Source organism: Notothenia coriiceps, unplaced genomic scaffold (assembly GCF_000735185.1).
Source record: "Notothenia coriiceps isolate Sejong01 unplaced genomic scaffold, NC01 NC01_scaffold00034377, whole genome shotgun sequence".
Taxonomy (NCBI): Eukaryota; Metazoa; Chordata; class Actinopteri; order Perciformes; family Nototheniidae; genus Notothenia; species Notothenia coriiceps.
The window spans coordinates 715,469-729,564 of NW_011367078.1; the positions used below are offsets into that span (position 1 = coordinate 715,469).

Sequence of the window (14,096 nt, forward strand, 5' to 3'; positions counted from 1 at the left end):
TCGATGTGTGAGAGTGTGGGAGGATAAAACTGTGGGGGCACATTTGCATGTGAGTGAGCGTGTGTGTGTGGGTGTGTGTGTGTGTGTGTGGGTGTGTGTGAGTGACAGTGTGCGCATGTAAGTGTAAGCACATGTGCAGCAATGTTTAATTAAAGCATGTGTTCTCCTCCTTCCCTCATACACCGGTCAGATGGAGCCTTAATTAAGGAATGCTGTTAATTAGACAAGAGAGAAAGTGAGAATGGGAGAGAAGACAGGCAGGGAGGGAGTGGGTGAGGGGGTTAAAGAAAGTAGATGTTGTGTTTTTGTGTGTGTGTCCCAGTTGTGTCATTCCTCAGAGAAGCAAATGTTGGTCTGCTGCTCCATGTGTGCAGCTCTTAACTCTACTACAGCAAAACTCTCACACGCCCCCTCCTTCTTCCCCTCGGTTTCCTCCCCTCCTCTCGCCTCAACTTTTTCCTCCCTCCTTTGCCTCTCTTAAATCTGTCTGGCTCTGTCTCTCCCTCCACTCACCACCCGTTCTCTGTCTCAGTCACATCTTTACCCTCCCTATACACTTCTTCTGTCTCTCGCCCTCTTTCATACTTTCTCACACATTCATGCTCTTATTCATGTGCCTCCCCTCCTTGTCCCCCTCTTTCTCTTTCTGTCTCCCGCTCTCTGTTCTCCCTCCCTCCTAATCAGAGCCATATGTTGGAGAGGGAGGGAGGCAGAGCGATCTCAGGATGAACAGGATTGTGTTGTATGTGGTACAGTGTTGGAGCCAGCAGTGCGTGTATATGCGTGCAAGTGTGGCACGCACTCTTGTATTTCTGTTTTAAATGTGAGTCACGTGTTAATCCAAAAAGCACGTGTGGTCCAGATTTTGTAAGACTTGTGTGTGTGTTCTTCTGGCAGACTTTCCTTCAATTTCTCGTCTGCTCTGGGTTTCTATAATCCCTCTATAGTCGCTGTCGTCCTGTCACCTTCATCTCTCCATCCTCTCAACACCTCTCTTCATCACCTCTCTGCCTCCCCCTGGTGGCTGCAATTATTCACACATTCTCATTTTTGTTGCACCCTCCAAGTCTAGAGCTTTGTGATGCATTTCAATCGTTTTTTGTGACGTGGCATGCAGTGTGTGCTTTTTACACCACTATTCAATTTGACTCTGCTCACTTCAATATTGTGCGTTTTAAAAAATGTTTTGGGGCAAATCTGTCATTCCCATACATAATACACAATATATTACTCCATATATCTCATTAAGTAGTTTTATATAGTGATTTATAGACTAGATAACGTCGCACTGGCTCACACGAGTTCCTATTGTCTGCGGGTAAAACACAGATGAATTGCTAACAATAATTAGAGTTTTACGCTTTATTGCAAGTCATCCTCCAAAGTAATAGCGTCTGATGTTGGATGGTGCAGCTCTCACCAAAATACTGATTTTAGTCTGGTTTGATATATGCTGTGACATCATGTACTAATCTCTTATTCTCTTTTTCTTTCTGCTCCACCCTCCTCCTCCTCCTCCTCCTCACTTTTTCTTGTGTTTCCCCAATCATAATTTCTCCCACTTTCTCTAACTCCCCTCTCACTTCCTTTGTCTGTCTGTCTGTCTGTATTTCTGTGTCTGTGTGTGTGTGTGTCTGTCTGTCTGTCTCTCACTCTATTAAACTGCACGGGCAAAGTACAGGCAGAGGGGAGAGAGAAGTATCTGAGCTCTCCACTGCAGTATTGATGACCCAATGATCCCCTGCAGAACAGAGCCAGTCAGGCAGACAGTGTGAGGCTCAACTCAGAATCAAAATCAGAATCAGCGCCACAACCATTCGGTAAAAGCAACTGATTGTGCCGGGTATGAATGGTAAATGTAATGCCTCTGTGTGGGTGGCACAGTTAATAGATTAGAGTGCGTTACGAATTAGGTGTGTGGCCCGTTGCCAAAAAATCTTTCACATAATCACAATTTCATCAGTGTTGCAAATGTTTGATTTTTTTTATGTACAGAGTTGATGCCATACAATGACCAATGCAACAAGGAAATGTTAACGTATTTGTGGACTTACTGTGCTTTTAATAATATTATTTTCTCTAATAATCTATTATAATATAATATTTTGATATATGTTTTTATTTCTCTCCTCAGGGCCATTGAATCAACTCTCCTGTTGTTAGAACTACTCCTTCAGCTACCAAGAAGAAACACTGATTTTGATTCAGCAAGACTGTTCACTGAATGAGTAGCGTGTCAGATCACCTACATTCAGGCCAAACTGGGGCTCCAGTGGGCTGTGGTGAGACTCGAGCAGAGGAAAAAGCGTGTGTGGGGGAGCTGGAGGGGCTGGCCGGGCCTGAGCTCTGGACCAGGGAGCTCGGGCTCCAGGAGGGGTCCCAGGATCCCTCTAACGATGGACTGGCATCGGTGACCCCGGACCACTTTCCCTCCTCTCCTTCCGCCCTGGCCAACGGCCTCCACCGGCAGGGAAGGCTGGGGCACAGCCGGCGCAAAAAGACTGACACTCACACTGAGACACATATGTTTGCAGAGACACTTAGAAACATGCAAACGCACATAAACACGGCTGTGCATGAAAAGGTTGTTTCGCATGCAGGCATGGATAACTGTGGGCACATGGATATCCATCCACATACGGGTTCTGTAGGTCCAAAGCTCTCCGGAACTCTTACACCCGACGCCATACGCACAACTTCACCTCAACCCCTGTCTGTGGCACTTGGCAATCATCCTGCCTCGACCAATCAACGGAAAGCCCCGGTCCTCAATGCAGAGACTGAAAATCCCTCCACTCTTTGTCCAGTCCCTGTTGGCCCCATCCCAAACACAGGGTCCTCTGCTCTTCCTGTGGAGACAGAGAAGAAGTATGCACTCCGCAGCTCCGGACGTCCACGCTTCCCCTGTCACCTGCGCAAATCCTCCCGCCTCCGCCGAGGCATGGAGGATGGGGAGAAAAGAGCAGGAAGGGAGAGGGGAGGAGAGGAGGAGCATGAAGTATTAGAGGAGAAGATCTGGAGGGTTAAAGAGGAGGAGGTAGCTGTTGGAGAGAAGGAAGTGCATTCTTCTGTGGAGGCTGTTCTCCCCACAGCTCCCCCTCCTACAGACATCCCTATTGCTCTAACTGTACCCAAACCTGCTCCTAAAGCTGTACCCAAACCTGGGCCCAGACTTGGGCATAAACCTGGACCTAAATCCAGGTCTAGGCCCCCACCAAAAGTCCAGAAAGCAGCTCCTAAAAGTGTGAAACAGCGTCAGGCAGCCATGGCTCAACGTGCAGCTGCTCAGCTTCCATTTACGAACACATCAACCATCGCTGCAGCTTCACTAGCCGTGAAGCAGGAACCTCTCCCCGATTTGGGGGGATCAGGCTCCAGTAACCGAAGACGTGGGCGTTTCGTAGGTGTAAGTTAATTCATAGTTACTACTTGACACGCATTCATAGCATGTATCAAAAAGATATTTACACAAGTTAAATGTGCATATGTTAAATGTAGATCTCTGCTTTACAGGTGAGGAAGATTGTTGTCAAGGTGGCTCGTATTCCCGTTAACCTCAGCCGCAGACAGAAGAGCTACAAGATTTCCAATATGGAGACAGTGAGAGATAAAAGCAACGACTGCGGCGTGGATGGCTCAGTGGTGGCTCGAGAACCGACCGCACTTCTCCGAATGAAGAACAATGGAAAGAGCGTTATGGTGATGTTTCCTCCCGGAGAGATGCCTGTTATTCTCAAGCGAAGGCGGGGACGACCCCCTAAACAGCCCCCGCCAGGAATACCGGCAGAACTTCTCAACACCCCGAACGCTGGTGGTATAGGAGACCCGCCCAAGAAGCCCCAGAGGCGGCGACGGACTAAACTTCCCGCCCCTTACCCTTCCTATGTTAATGATACTAATGATGTGAAAACAGAATATGGGGATGTCCTGTCCAAACTGGCCTTTTTGAACCGCCAGCCCCCAGTCACTGGCCGCTGCTCTCCCCCCCGCTGCTGGACACCCAGTGAGCCAGAAAGCTTTCATACCCCTCTGGAAAACCCTGGAATATCAACCTTGCTCCACCGGCTCACCGGCTATAAACGCCCCCGAGGTGGCAGAGGAGGGGGCGCTGGGAGAGGGGGAGGAGGAGCAGGGGGGGTTGGGGGGAATGAGCGCAACAAGAGCACCTTCAGTGACTTTTTTGAATCTATTGGCAAGAATCAGAAAATGAGCCCTCTGTCTGAGCATGGATTACCCAAGAAAAGGGGAAAGGGTAGGGGAGGGGGCGCCGTAGGAAGTGATCCTGGAGCGGAGAAAAAAGTTAAGAGGAGACGTGTGAAAAAAAATGGGGCCTTTAAAGGGGAGGGAATGTCCATGGGGCAGGAGTGGCCCAATGGAGCAGGTGGCTGGGGGGAGGGGGGTATGGACAAGGAGAAAGCTCTGGGTGGGTATCAGTTCTGTGGATCTCCAAGAAGAGGCTTTTCCTCCTGTGAGGTTGGAAGGGGAGGGTCCTACAGCAGCCCGGGAGGGGGCAGGGGGGTGAGGCCTGCAGGGGAGGACTCACAGGGCCTGTTTGCCGGATATTTCCGGTCCCTCCTCGACTCGGACGACTCGTCAGATCTGCTGGACATTGCCTCCTCGCAGTCAGACCCCCGGAAAGCTTCATCCACCCCTGGTTACGAGTCATCCAGTCCAGCTACCAGCCACAGCTGGCCCCCTGCATTCCCCAAGTGGAGCTCCAAGGGGGCCACTTCTGGGGTGGAGGGTTCCCTGCACACACATGGCTCCTCAGCAAGGCCTCCTCACAGCTATGGCAGCCTGGCCCAAACTTCCCCCACCACTTCTACCTATCCCAAATCCACTCCTCCATCTCTCTCACACTCGCCCAGCTCACCCCATCCTTCCTCTTTTGGCCATTACATCTCCGGCTACTCCTCCTCTTCTCCTGCGGTGCCACAGAGACCCTCAGACTGCAGCTTTGCATATGGATCTGGCAAGGCTGTTGGTCAAATGGGTTACTCTAACTACCAGGCAGCAGCCAAGAGAGGTTATGGTGGATATCCTGCAGCAGGTCATTCCTCCATGGTGCGGGGGGAGTCAACAGGACCCACATCACCAGGAGGAGGGTACATGTCTGTGGCCAAAAGCAACCCCTTCAGCTCCACTTCATCTCCAGAGGGTTACAAACAGTACAACTCCAGTCAGTGGAGCTACAGGTAAATCACTTGATGTCATAAAAAAGTGCTCCAAAAATAATACAGGTAATGTCTATTAAAGGACATTTCTGTGTGGTCTTTTCATACATGATATAACTTGGGGTTGAAGAGGGAAATGTTTTTACTTACGAATTAAAGTCACAGCAAACTCAAGAAGACTTGAATTACTTAGCATGTCCACCATGTACTAATTACCAGTCAATACCTCACATAAGTAACAAAAGTGAATATATTTTGGCTTAAAAGTGTACCGTGTTTGTCAGGGAAGGAATTTATACAGGGCTGCAACAAATCATCATTTGTATTAAAGCTTATTGTGCTTATTATTTTCTGGATAAATTGTTTGATCGATAAATGTCAGAAAATAGTAAAACATGTTCATCCCAGTTCAAAAAGTTAGAGGAGTCCCAAAGATGTCACTTTTAATATTAGTTTAAACACAGAAAAGGACATTTCAATATAAAAGACACTTGAAAACAACATTCTTTGCTATTCATCCTGAATTACTAACAATTATTACATTTTTTAAATAGTTGCTTTTTTTTGTTAATCAACAAGTTAGTCAACTAAACATTATAACTCTAAATTGATATTAGTAACATCTTTAAATCGTCTTTTCATTGTGTTGCACTGTTGGAGAAGCCTGTGACCTAAGAATTTCATCGACATAACTACTCTGTAGCTATGGTTGTATGACTAATAAAGAACCTTGACCTTCATGTCATCTTACTGATCGTTGGAACTGCAACAAAGAGCAGTGAAAACTGAAATATTTGCAGACAATCGTGCAAACGTATTCCTCGAGTGTGTTTGTGTGTTTTATAATTCGTGTTGCTTTTTTTCTTTTTCAGACAAGGTTATGGCGGCTGGTCAACAGACGGCTTTGGGCCTCAGTATCACGGCTACAGTGAATATGGCTCCAATGAGTCCAAAGACATCTTGGATATCTCAAACTACACTCCCCAGAAGGCCAAGCGACAACCATTTCCTGAAATTCTCTCAGAATCCTCGTCCGACTCTTCACACCTTGGCTCTGCGGCCACTGGCAGTGGACCCAGCTCCACCTGTGGCACCTACAAACTGAACGAGGCTCCCTCTGTCAGTGGAGAGGGGGGGCAATCCAGTCTGTCCAGCCTGGAGAAGCTGATGATGGATTGGCATGAGAGTGCTTCAGGACCTTCGTATAACTGGAGCCAGAACGTGCTCTTCCAGGGCGGGGGGGCCACCGGCAAACCTGCTCGTGGTCGAAGGAAACGGACTGAACCACTTTTAGAAAAAGAAGGAGGGTCTGGTTTACTCTCCGACTCCCCGTCCAGCCCATCCCCAACGCCTACTCCTGGACCTAAGCGGGGAGTTGGGGGACGAGGCAGAGGGTCCAGAGGAGGCAGAGGGGGTTTGTCTCCATGTCAGAGAGAGCGGAGGGCCAAAGGCAGAGGCAAGGCTGCTGCCTCAACATCTGGAGCAGTTTCTGCTGGAGGTCCCGAGGGGCTTTTCCAGGAGGGGCTGGATTATTACAGTGGAGACAGTAGCAGCCTCTCTCCCCTGGCCAACCCCAATCCTGCACCCCAATCCAGCTACCTCCAGGACCCCTGTGAGTACCCCTCCCCTTACCCCTCCACACCATCCTCTGAGGAGCGATATCCAGCCTTATACCCTGGAGAGTCCTCTTCTTCCCTCTCACCCAGTGTCTCCTCTCCCTCTTACCCTCCGAAGCCAACACCTCCTCCCCCCCAGACGTACCACCCCGTCCCCTCCAGGACATTCTCCCCCTCCTGCTCTCCCTCACCCCGCGTAACTCCCCTCTGTGCCACTTCACTGAGTCCCTCTCAACGCCCCGCTCAGAAAGACCCACAGTTCTCGCAGTACGACTCTCCCAGCTACTGCAGCTCCCCCTACTGGTACGGACAGACGTCGCACAGCGGCAGCCCCAGCCCGCACTCCCACAACACACACTCAAACACAGCCGCGCACACACACAGCAACCCGCACACAAGCCCCCATGGAAGTACACATGGTAATACGCTCGCTAGCCCCAATGCGAACACACAAATGAATCACCATGACACACATCTTAACAACACACAGCCCCACACAAACGTACACACCAACACCACCTCCCTCCTCCAGTCCCACGCAAACCCCCACACTAACAACCACTCCCACCCCAACTCTCACCTCTCCTCCCATACTCACCCCAACCCCAGCACCAGCCTACGCCAGGGCCCCATGCCTCACTCCCCGTACCCCAAACTGGCCCTGGACTCCTCGCCCCATCAGGATGACACTGGGGGCTTCTCCTTGTCCCACCAATCCTATTCGGGCATGGGACACCGCTACCCCTCCCAAGCAGCTCAAGGGGGGGGGGTGCTGTGCCAGCTCCTGGACACAGCCAATGATGACAGCTTCAGCGTCACCAGCCTGTAACAGCAGGTGAGCTTATTTAACCTTCAAACAACGAGGGCATCCATGCAATAAAGACAAACACTAATATAAATATCAAGAGTGATTAGCCGTGTTCACACCGCAGTACTTTTCCCACTTTAGTTCCGATATAGTTCCGAAATGTCGCATTCACACCAAAAAGAGCCGGAACTAAAATAAGTTAATCAGAACCTTTTTTACCCCCCTGCTAGAGAGCAGGTACTTTCGTGGGAGAAAAAGGTTCCTATCTATGTCTGATTGGCTGGGCGGAATGCAAACCACGCCCCGTTAAACTCCAAAAACGTTTTGTGAAGCCGCCATTTTATTATCCTCGCATTAGCATTAGCATTAGCCCAGCGCACAAACGCAGAGAGACTAACTTATGGCAACACAAAAGAAAACATGGGAGCGGTGGAGATGAGGAGGTGTCGGCATTCTGGCGATTTACTCGGAAGGCTTCAGTAGAAGCTAGTCCCCAACTTCGGGACTTCGGGTGGCAGTATACGCCGTGAAGTTGTTTGCGGCCTGCCAGTAAACCCAAAGCAGAAGAAGAAGAAGTGACGTCAGTGGCTTAATTTGCCTAATCCTTCCCCGGTGTGAACGCGATCTGTACTTAGTTAGAACTAAGTTCTCATGAACCTTTGTAGAAAAAGTACTGCGGTGTGAATGCGCCTTTTGATAACTGAAGAGTATCATACTTTTTCATTATTTGATATTTAATTAAGTAAATAAATATCTACTAATGATCCGCGTTACAATTTGGTGTAGCCTATCTATTTTTGATTAATTGATTCTTTTGTGAACTCTTTTTTCACATGATTGTTTAAAAAGCATTATTATTAGTTGTAATTAGAAACACTTTTAAAAACTGTTTTTTTGTTATGGAAGTGGAAAGTCTGTAAACTCTTAGGCTGAAGCACAAATACGTAGATCAATAGAAATGGAAACAGCAACAACACCACAGGGCAAATTACTTTTAACACCAAATCAAACTACAATCCACAAATGGAACAAAAATCTTACTTATAGTAAAGAACGTTTGCCAAGTAAAATAATATTAAGATTAAAGAATGCTTTAATTTCACTACTGTCAAAAATATCACTCTATCCTTCTTCACCTCTTTATCTCTCCCTCTCTCCTTGTGTTTTCATTTCAGGTGCATTCAAACCAAGCTTTTTCAGATTTGCAAATGTTTTTTTCTTCTTTTTTGTTAAGGAGACTTTTTGTTAGAGAGTGTGAAATGAAGGGCGAGAATTTAGCTGCCAGCTTTGGACAGTAAAGCTTTAATTCTCCAGCATTGACAATCAAGATCAACTTCAATTTAAACACGCATGCACGACACACACACACGCGCACACACACACACACACACACACACACACACACACACACACACACACACACACACACACACACACACACACACACACACACACACACACAGAAAAGCATGTGCAGATTAATTCACTACCTATACATGGACACATACATTCCTACATGTGAACACTCACTCACACTCTATGCTGGAGTAAGGGAATGGCCAAGAGGAGCTGCCAGATGAAAACCAGATGCTGATGGACAGAGACAAACCTTTTTCCTCTTCCCTTCAAGTCCTGTTGTGATTCATAAACAACTCCATTTCCCATAAGTGTGTATCCCTCCGCAAATCTTTCTGGTCCTGTTCTTTACATCTGCAACACTCTCCCTTCTTTTTCTGTCCTCTCTCAACCTCCTGTCCTCAGCTAAACCAGCAACTGTTCTGCACTACACTGACCCTGCATTTCTGTCTTGTGCCCTCGCCTGAACCGCATCTGAGCCCAAACCAACTTTTGAAATACCATGAGCCTAGCAAATGTCCCGCTCTGTGCACTCCTTGTGTTGTGTCCCATAAGAGAAAAGTGGACTAAAGCGCTCTCTGCTTTTGAAATACCAGCATCTGTACATATGACTCCAGCTCCAAGCCAGAGGCCCCCTGATCACTCCGAGGGTCCGCCATCAACATGCCCTCCCCAGCGTTCTGCCATGGTTTCTCTGCTCTGGGGAGGGGGAGAGAGAACTGCAGCATGGAGACCCAACATCCTGTGTTTTGCTGTTTTAACTACAAGGGAAAGAGACATCGAAATCACACACCGGCCCCGAAGAGACTTGTTTTTCTGTGTGCAAACGTGAGAGAGAGGAGGGTGTGTTTTTGCGTGAATGCAGTGATGCATGTATTTGTGTGTATGTGTGCATTTATGTTTGTGTGAGTGTGTGTATGTGGGGTCAAAAGGAGTGAAGCTCTCCAGACACCAAAAGTCTTGGCGGGGTCTCATTCTTTCTTTCACTCTCTCCCTTCTTTTTTCTGTGGTCTTGTGTTGTTTGGTGGTTTTTGTGATGAAAAAAAATGTATATCTGTCTGTTACATATCATGTATGTATCTGAGGTGCAAAATATTTAAATACACATTCTGTTCTTGCCATTGGTAATCTTGTCGATTGCAGACTGCTTCTTTAAGGGATTATGGGAGGTGTGAACGTGGCTGTGTGTGTTTGGGCTTTGCCCAGGCTGTCTGGGTCTGCGCGAGAGAGAGGGTTCAGGCAAGGACACGATTCGACAGGGGGGAAAGGGAGGGGAGGAGAGGAATAGATGGTGGGGAGAGGAGGATGTGTTTTAGGGGAAAGAAAGAAACCAGACTAAGGAAATCAGGAAAGAGTGTCAGAGATGTTGCCACTGAAACAAAATGTACAAAAATGTACTGTTTCAACATTCCTCATCCAAATAAGGGAATAGCGTAACGGCGTAAAGGCTGGTGGTACCAGAGAGCTGACAGGAAGGGAACCCACGCTCATTTCATGTCCTCACAGGAATACTTGCTATAATAGAACAAACATTATACATCTGCAGCTTGTGTGTGCGTGTGTGTGTGTGCCAGACAGACAGAGAGAGTGTGAGAGAAAGGAAACAGATGGGGGGGAGTTTATAGGCTGCATTTTGTGTACAGTTTGTCAACAGGCTGACTAAATAGACTAAGACATGGCTGCAGGAAATGTGTTTGCTGTGACATTCCTCTGTATGGTGGAAGGAAACACATACTGTCAACAACGCTACATGACAGGCAGAGAGGGAGTGCATGCAGCTCTTTCAGACTTTTCTTTTGCACTATACCAAAATAACAGCATCTCATTTAAATAGAAATATGAAATGATGTGCCACATTTCCAAAATTTAGCCATCTAAAACCCACATTTTCCTCATTTTATAGGATGCCATTACCTGTAAGGATTCTCAATCTTCAGCAGTATTCTAAGTAACAATAACATTTGTATTATTATCAAAGAAATGTACTAAAAACACTTTAAAGATTTGTTATACAGCAGAATTCTCCCTGTCAGTTTTATTCTTATTATTTATTGCTGATCAATAACATTTAGGTATCGTTCTAATGTCGCTGGTCAAGAGGGAGCAAATGTTAAAAACGTTATGTTCTGTTGTTATAAAACCATGTTTCCTATTTTATAAACGTATTATTGGTTTGGAAGCCTGTGTTAAATGTGAATATCCTAAGTTACGTCTCAAAACTGTAGCAACTTTAAGAACAGTAGTCTAATAAAGTAAAAGTAGCCTACATAGTTTAGATAATTGTGTATTAGCCACAGAGTGTTAGTTTATTTAACAAAAGTATAATAATAAGTAGCCTAAACATGCAAAATAGACAAAAAATAAGTACTGAACTGAAAGCTATTTCTTTCATAAATAACATGAGTTATTCAAATACTATTGATAATAATAGAATCAAATTAAATATGAGATATTACGGTCACCGCTTATTCTTGTGGAAAGCTATGCGTCGCTTAGCAACAACTTTAGCAACCGTTCTTAAATATTTATGCGGAAAACTATCAATCAATCACCATGACAACTAGCCTACTGTCTCCGAACTTTAGTCTCTTTAATTTAACCCATAAAATACACTTATACCATATTGCTTTAGCAACATTTAACGTTGTTGACCTGTTTTCCCATATGAACGAGTAAAGTTTATTTTAAACTGTAGGCCCTATGAGTTATTTATGGCCTAAAATAAAGCAGTCACTGTCAATAAGGCCACCGTTGACCGAGGAATGCGCTTCGTCATCACAACTTTCCCCTGGGGGTAAAAGAAGAAGAAAAGGGAGGTCTGGCAGGAAAGAAAGAGGAGTGGTGCTCTCCTCAGCAGGGACTTTCCTTTGCTCGCTCTCCGGTAAAAAAAAGAGTTGAGTCACAGGGCACCGAGCCGGAGATGTTCCCTGGTGTCGCCACGGAGGAGGAATGCGGGCCTGTGCGCGGTGGTGCTGGGGCTGCGGTGGTCTCCCCCTCCGCTCAGGAATACTTCTTATATTAATCCCTCCTTTTATCCTCGCACTCCAACTCATGGTAGTCGGGCCACTGTTGCCTGCAGCCCCGGGGGAGGGGGTGGTGGAGCCGCAGGAGTTCGCCTTCTCCGTTATCAGCATCGAACCGGAGAGGAACACACGTCCACGGGGATCCCCGCCCCTGCGTCCGGGCCTACAGGAGGAGGATGCGGAGAGAAAGGAGGGGGAACAGGCGTATGAGGATGAAAACGAGATGCATTCACGCAAGGTATGTGGACAGATACATCTGAAGTATAATCAGTTTTTTTGAAGTTTACACTTCAGTTAACTTACTAGCCTATGTTCATTTACTCAAGTAGCCTACTGTACTTAAATACAATGCTCAGGTAGCCTACTTTACTTCAGTATTTTCAATTGTTGACTACTTTGTACTTCTATATACCCCACTTGATTTGAGGACTTTTATAGTAGCCTATTAGCCTGGTACTTCTACTTTTACTGAAGTACAAGAACTGAGTACTTTAATGTTTCAGAATGTTTACATTATGGAAAAACAGATAGACTGAAGACATTTCTACCCACAATCTATTTATCTTTACAATATAAGGTGAAGATTTACTCAAACAACTGCCATGTTGCTTATACGCTAATTAAACGTAATTGCACTAAATGCACTGAATGCACTGAATGTGAACTGAAAGTAAGCAGGGGACAATAAAAAAGAATACCCTGAAGCTCTTTGTGCAGCTTTTTGCAGCTCTGTGAAACAGGTGAGGACAGCACTGACCCCAGATCAGAGGTGATAGCTGTTCTTTCTTTCTGTTTTTTCTCCTTTAGTTGCATAAAGCTCCAACTTTCGTGTGTGTGTGTGCGCACGCATCTGTCCTGACACTCTTTCCCTTCACTCGTCATCCCCTCTCTCTTTCATTCTCTTTTCTCTCACTGTCTGTTTTTCTGCCCAAGGCTAAACTCTCTGACTCATTCTAGTGAATCATCACCCCCCCACTACCCACCGAGGTTGCCATGGTGACCACAAGGTTCAGCCTGAGTTGGGTGGGGGGCTCTTTGTGAGTGTGTTTGTATGTTACACTGCCTCAGGAAAATATGTAACCACAGCAGGTCTGAGGTCAGAGGCTTTGACCTGCCTGCCTCCTCTGCACTCATACCTGGGGCAGAGGGTGTTGGCAGCAGCAGCAGCAGAGACCCACTCACACACATTACTGTCATTCCTATTCATTATTCAGAACGCTTTACAAATTCCCATGCATCTGTTGGTAATATCAATATATTGATTAGGGTTGCAAAGGGGCGGAAAGTTTCCGGTAAATTTCCGTAAAATTTTCATGGGAAGTTAAGCTGGGGAATTTTGGAAATATTCGATGCAAAATTAAACAAAAAAACATGACATTTCAACAGATTTAAAAAAAAAATATTTTTTTAAGAAGAACAGAACAAGTTTTAATTATTTTATTGAACAATTATTTGTTTCATTGAAGAACGAAAACAGGAATGTTGAGTTAAATATTACTCATCCCCCCGAACTCCACTCATTAAAAAATGAACAAAAATGCACCCCCCATCCAAAAATCCCCAGAAAGTCCCATTAAACATGCAAATCTTCCTTCAAGCGATCCTCTGCATTTTTGCTAAAACCTTTCAGTCAATGGGCTCTTCCTGGGCCTCATCAACATCCAACTCTGAGTCTTCCTCTTCAGTGTCACTGTCCAGCCTTGTTGAGGATGGCTCTGTGTCAGGCTCAAAGAGCCTTAGGTTTGCCCGAATGCCAACCAGTTTTTCCACTCTCACATTTGTGAGCCTGTTGCGAACCTTTGTGTGGTCTCAATAGCCATGCAGTAAGCAGTGTGCTATGGCCTGGATATTCAAGTGTACTTGAATGGCCTCTGTTTTTTTTAGTCAAGATTATGCTAAAATATACTTTCTCCAACTATACTTAAGTTCCCTATGAAAAGCCAACCTTCAATTTTGAAAATTCCCAGTTTATTCCCATAAATTCCCGTTAATTCCCGTGGAAAGTTTCCATCTTTGAAAATTCCCGGAATTTTGCAACCCTAATCACAGGTCTCAGATGTATACAAACATGTCTCTGAAGTGTTTGGCTCCAAACACCAAACAGATCATTGCAGCATTA

The 14,096-nt window shown here is 46.1% G+C and overlaps 1 protein-coding gene across 1 annotated transcript; it reads left to right on the top strand.

The window, feature by feature from the left end:
* The first annotated feature begins 2,129 nt into the window (after positions 1 to 2,129).
* On the top strand, positions 2,130 to 10,206 carry ahdc1 (AT hook, DNA binding motif, containing 1). Its single transcript, XM_010790541.1, has 4 exons — positions 2,130 to 3,406; positions 3,514 to 5,195; positions 6,047 to 7,625; positions 8,774 to 10,206. Exons 1-3 carry the CDS (start codon positions 2,225 to 2,227, stop codon positions 7,617 to 7,619), a joined length of 4,437 nt encoding a protein of 1,478 aa, XP_010788843.1. The 5' UTR covers positions 2,130 to 2,224; the 3' UTR covers positions 7,620 to 7,625; positions 8,774 to 10,206.
* The last annotated feature ends 3,890 nt before the right edge of the window (positions 10,207 to 14,096 follow it).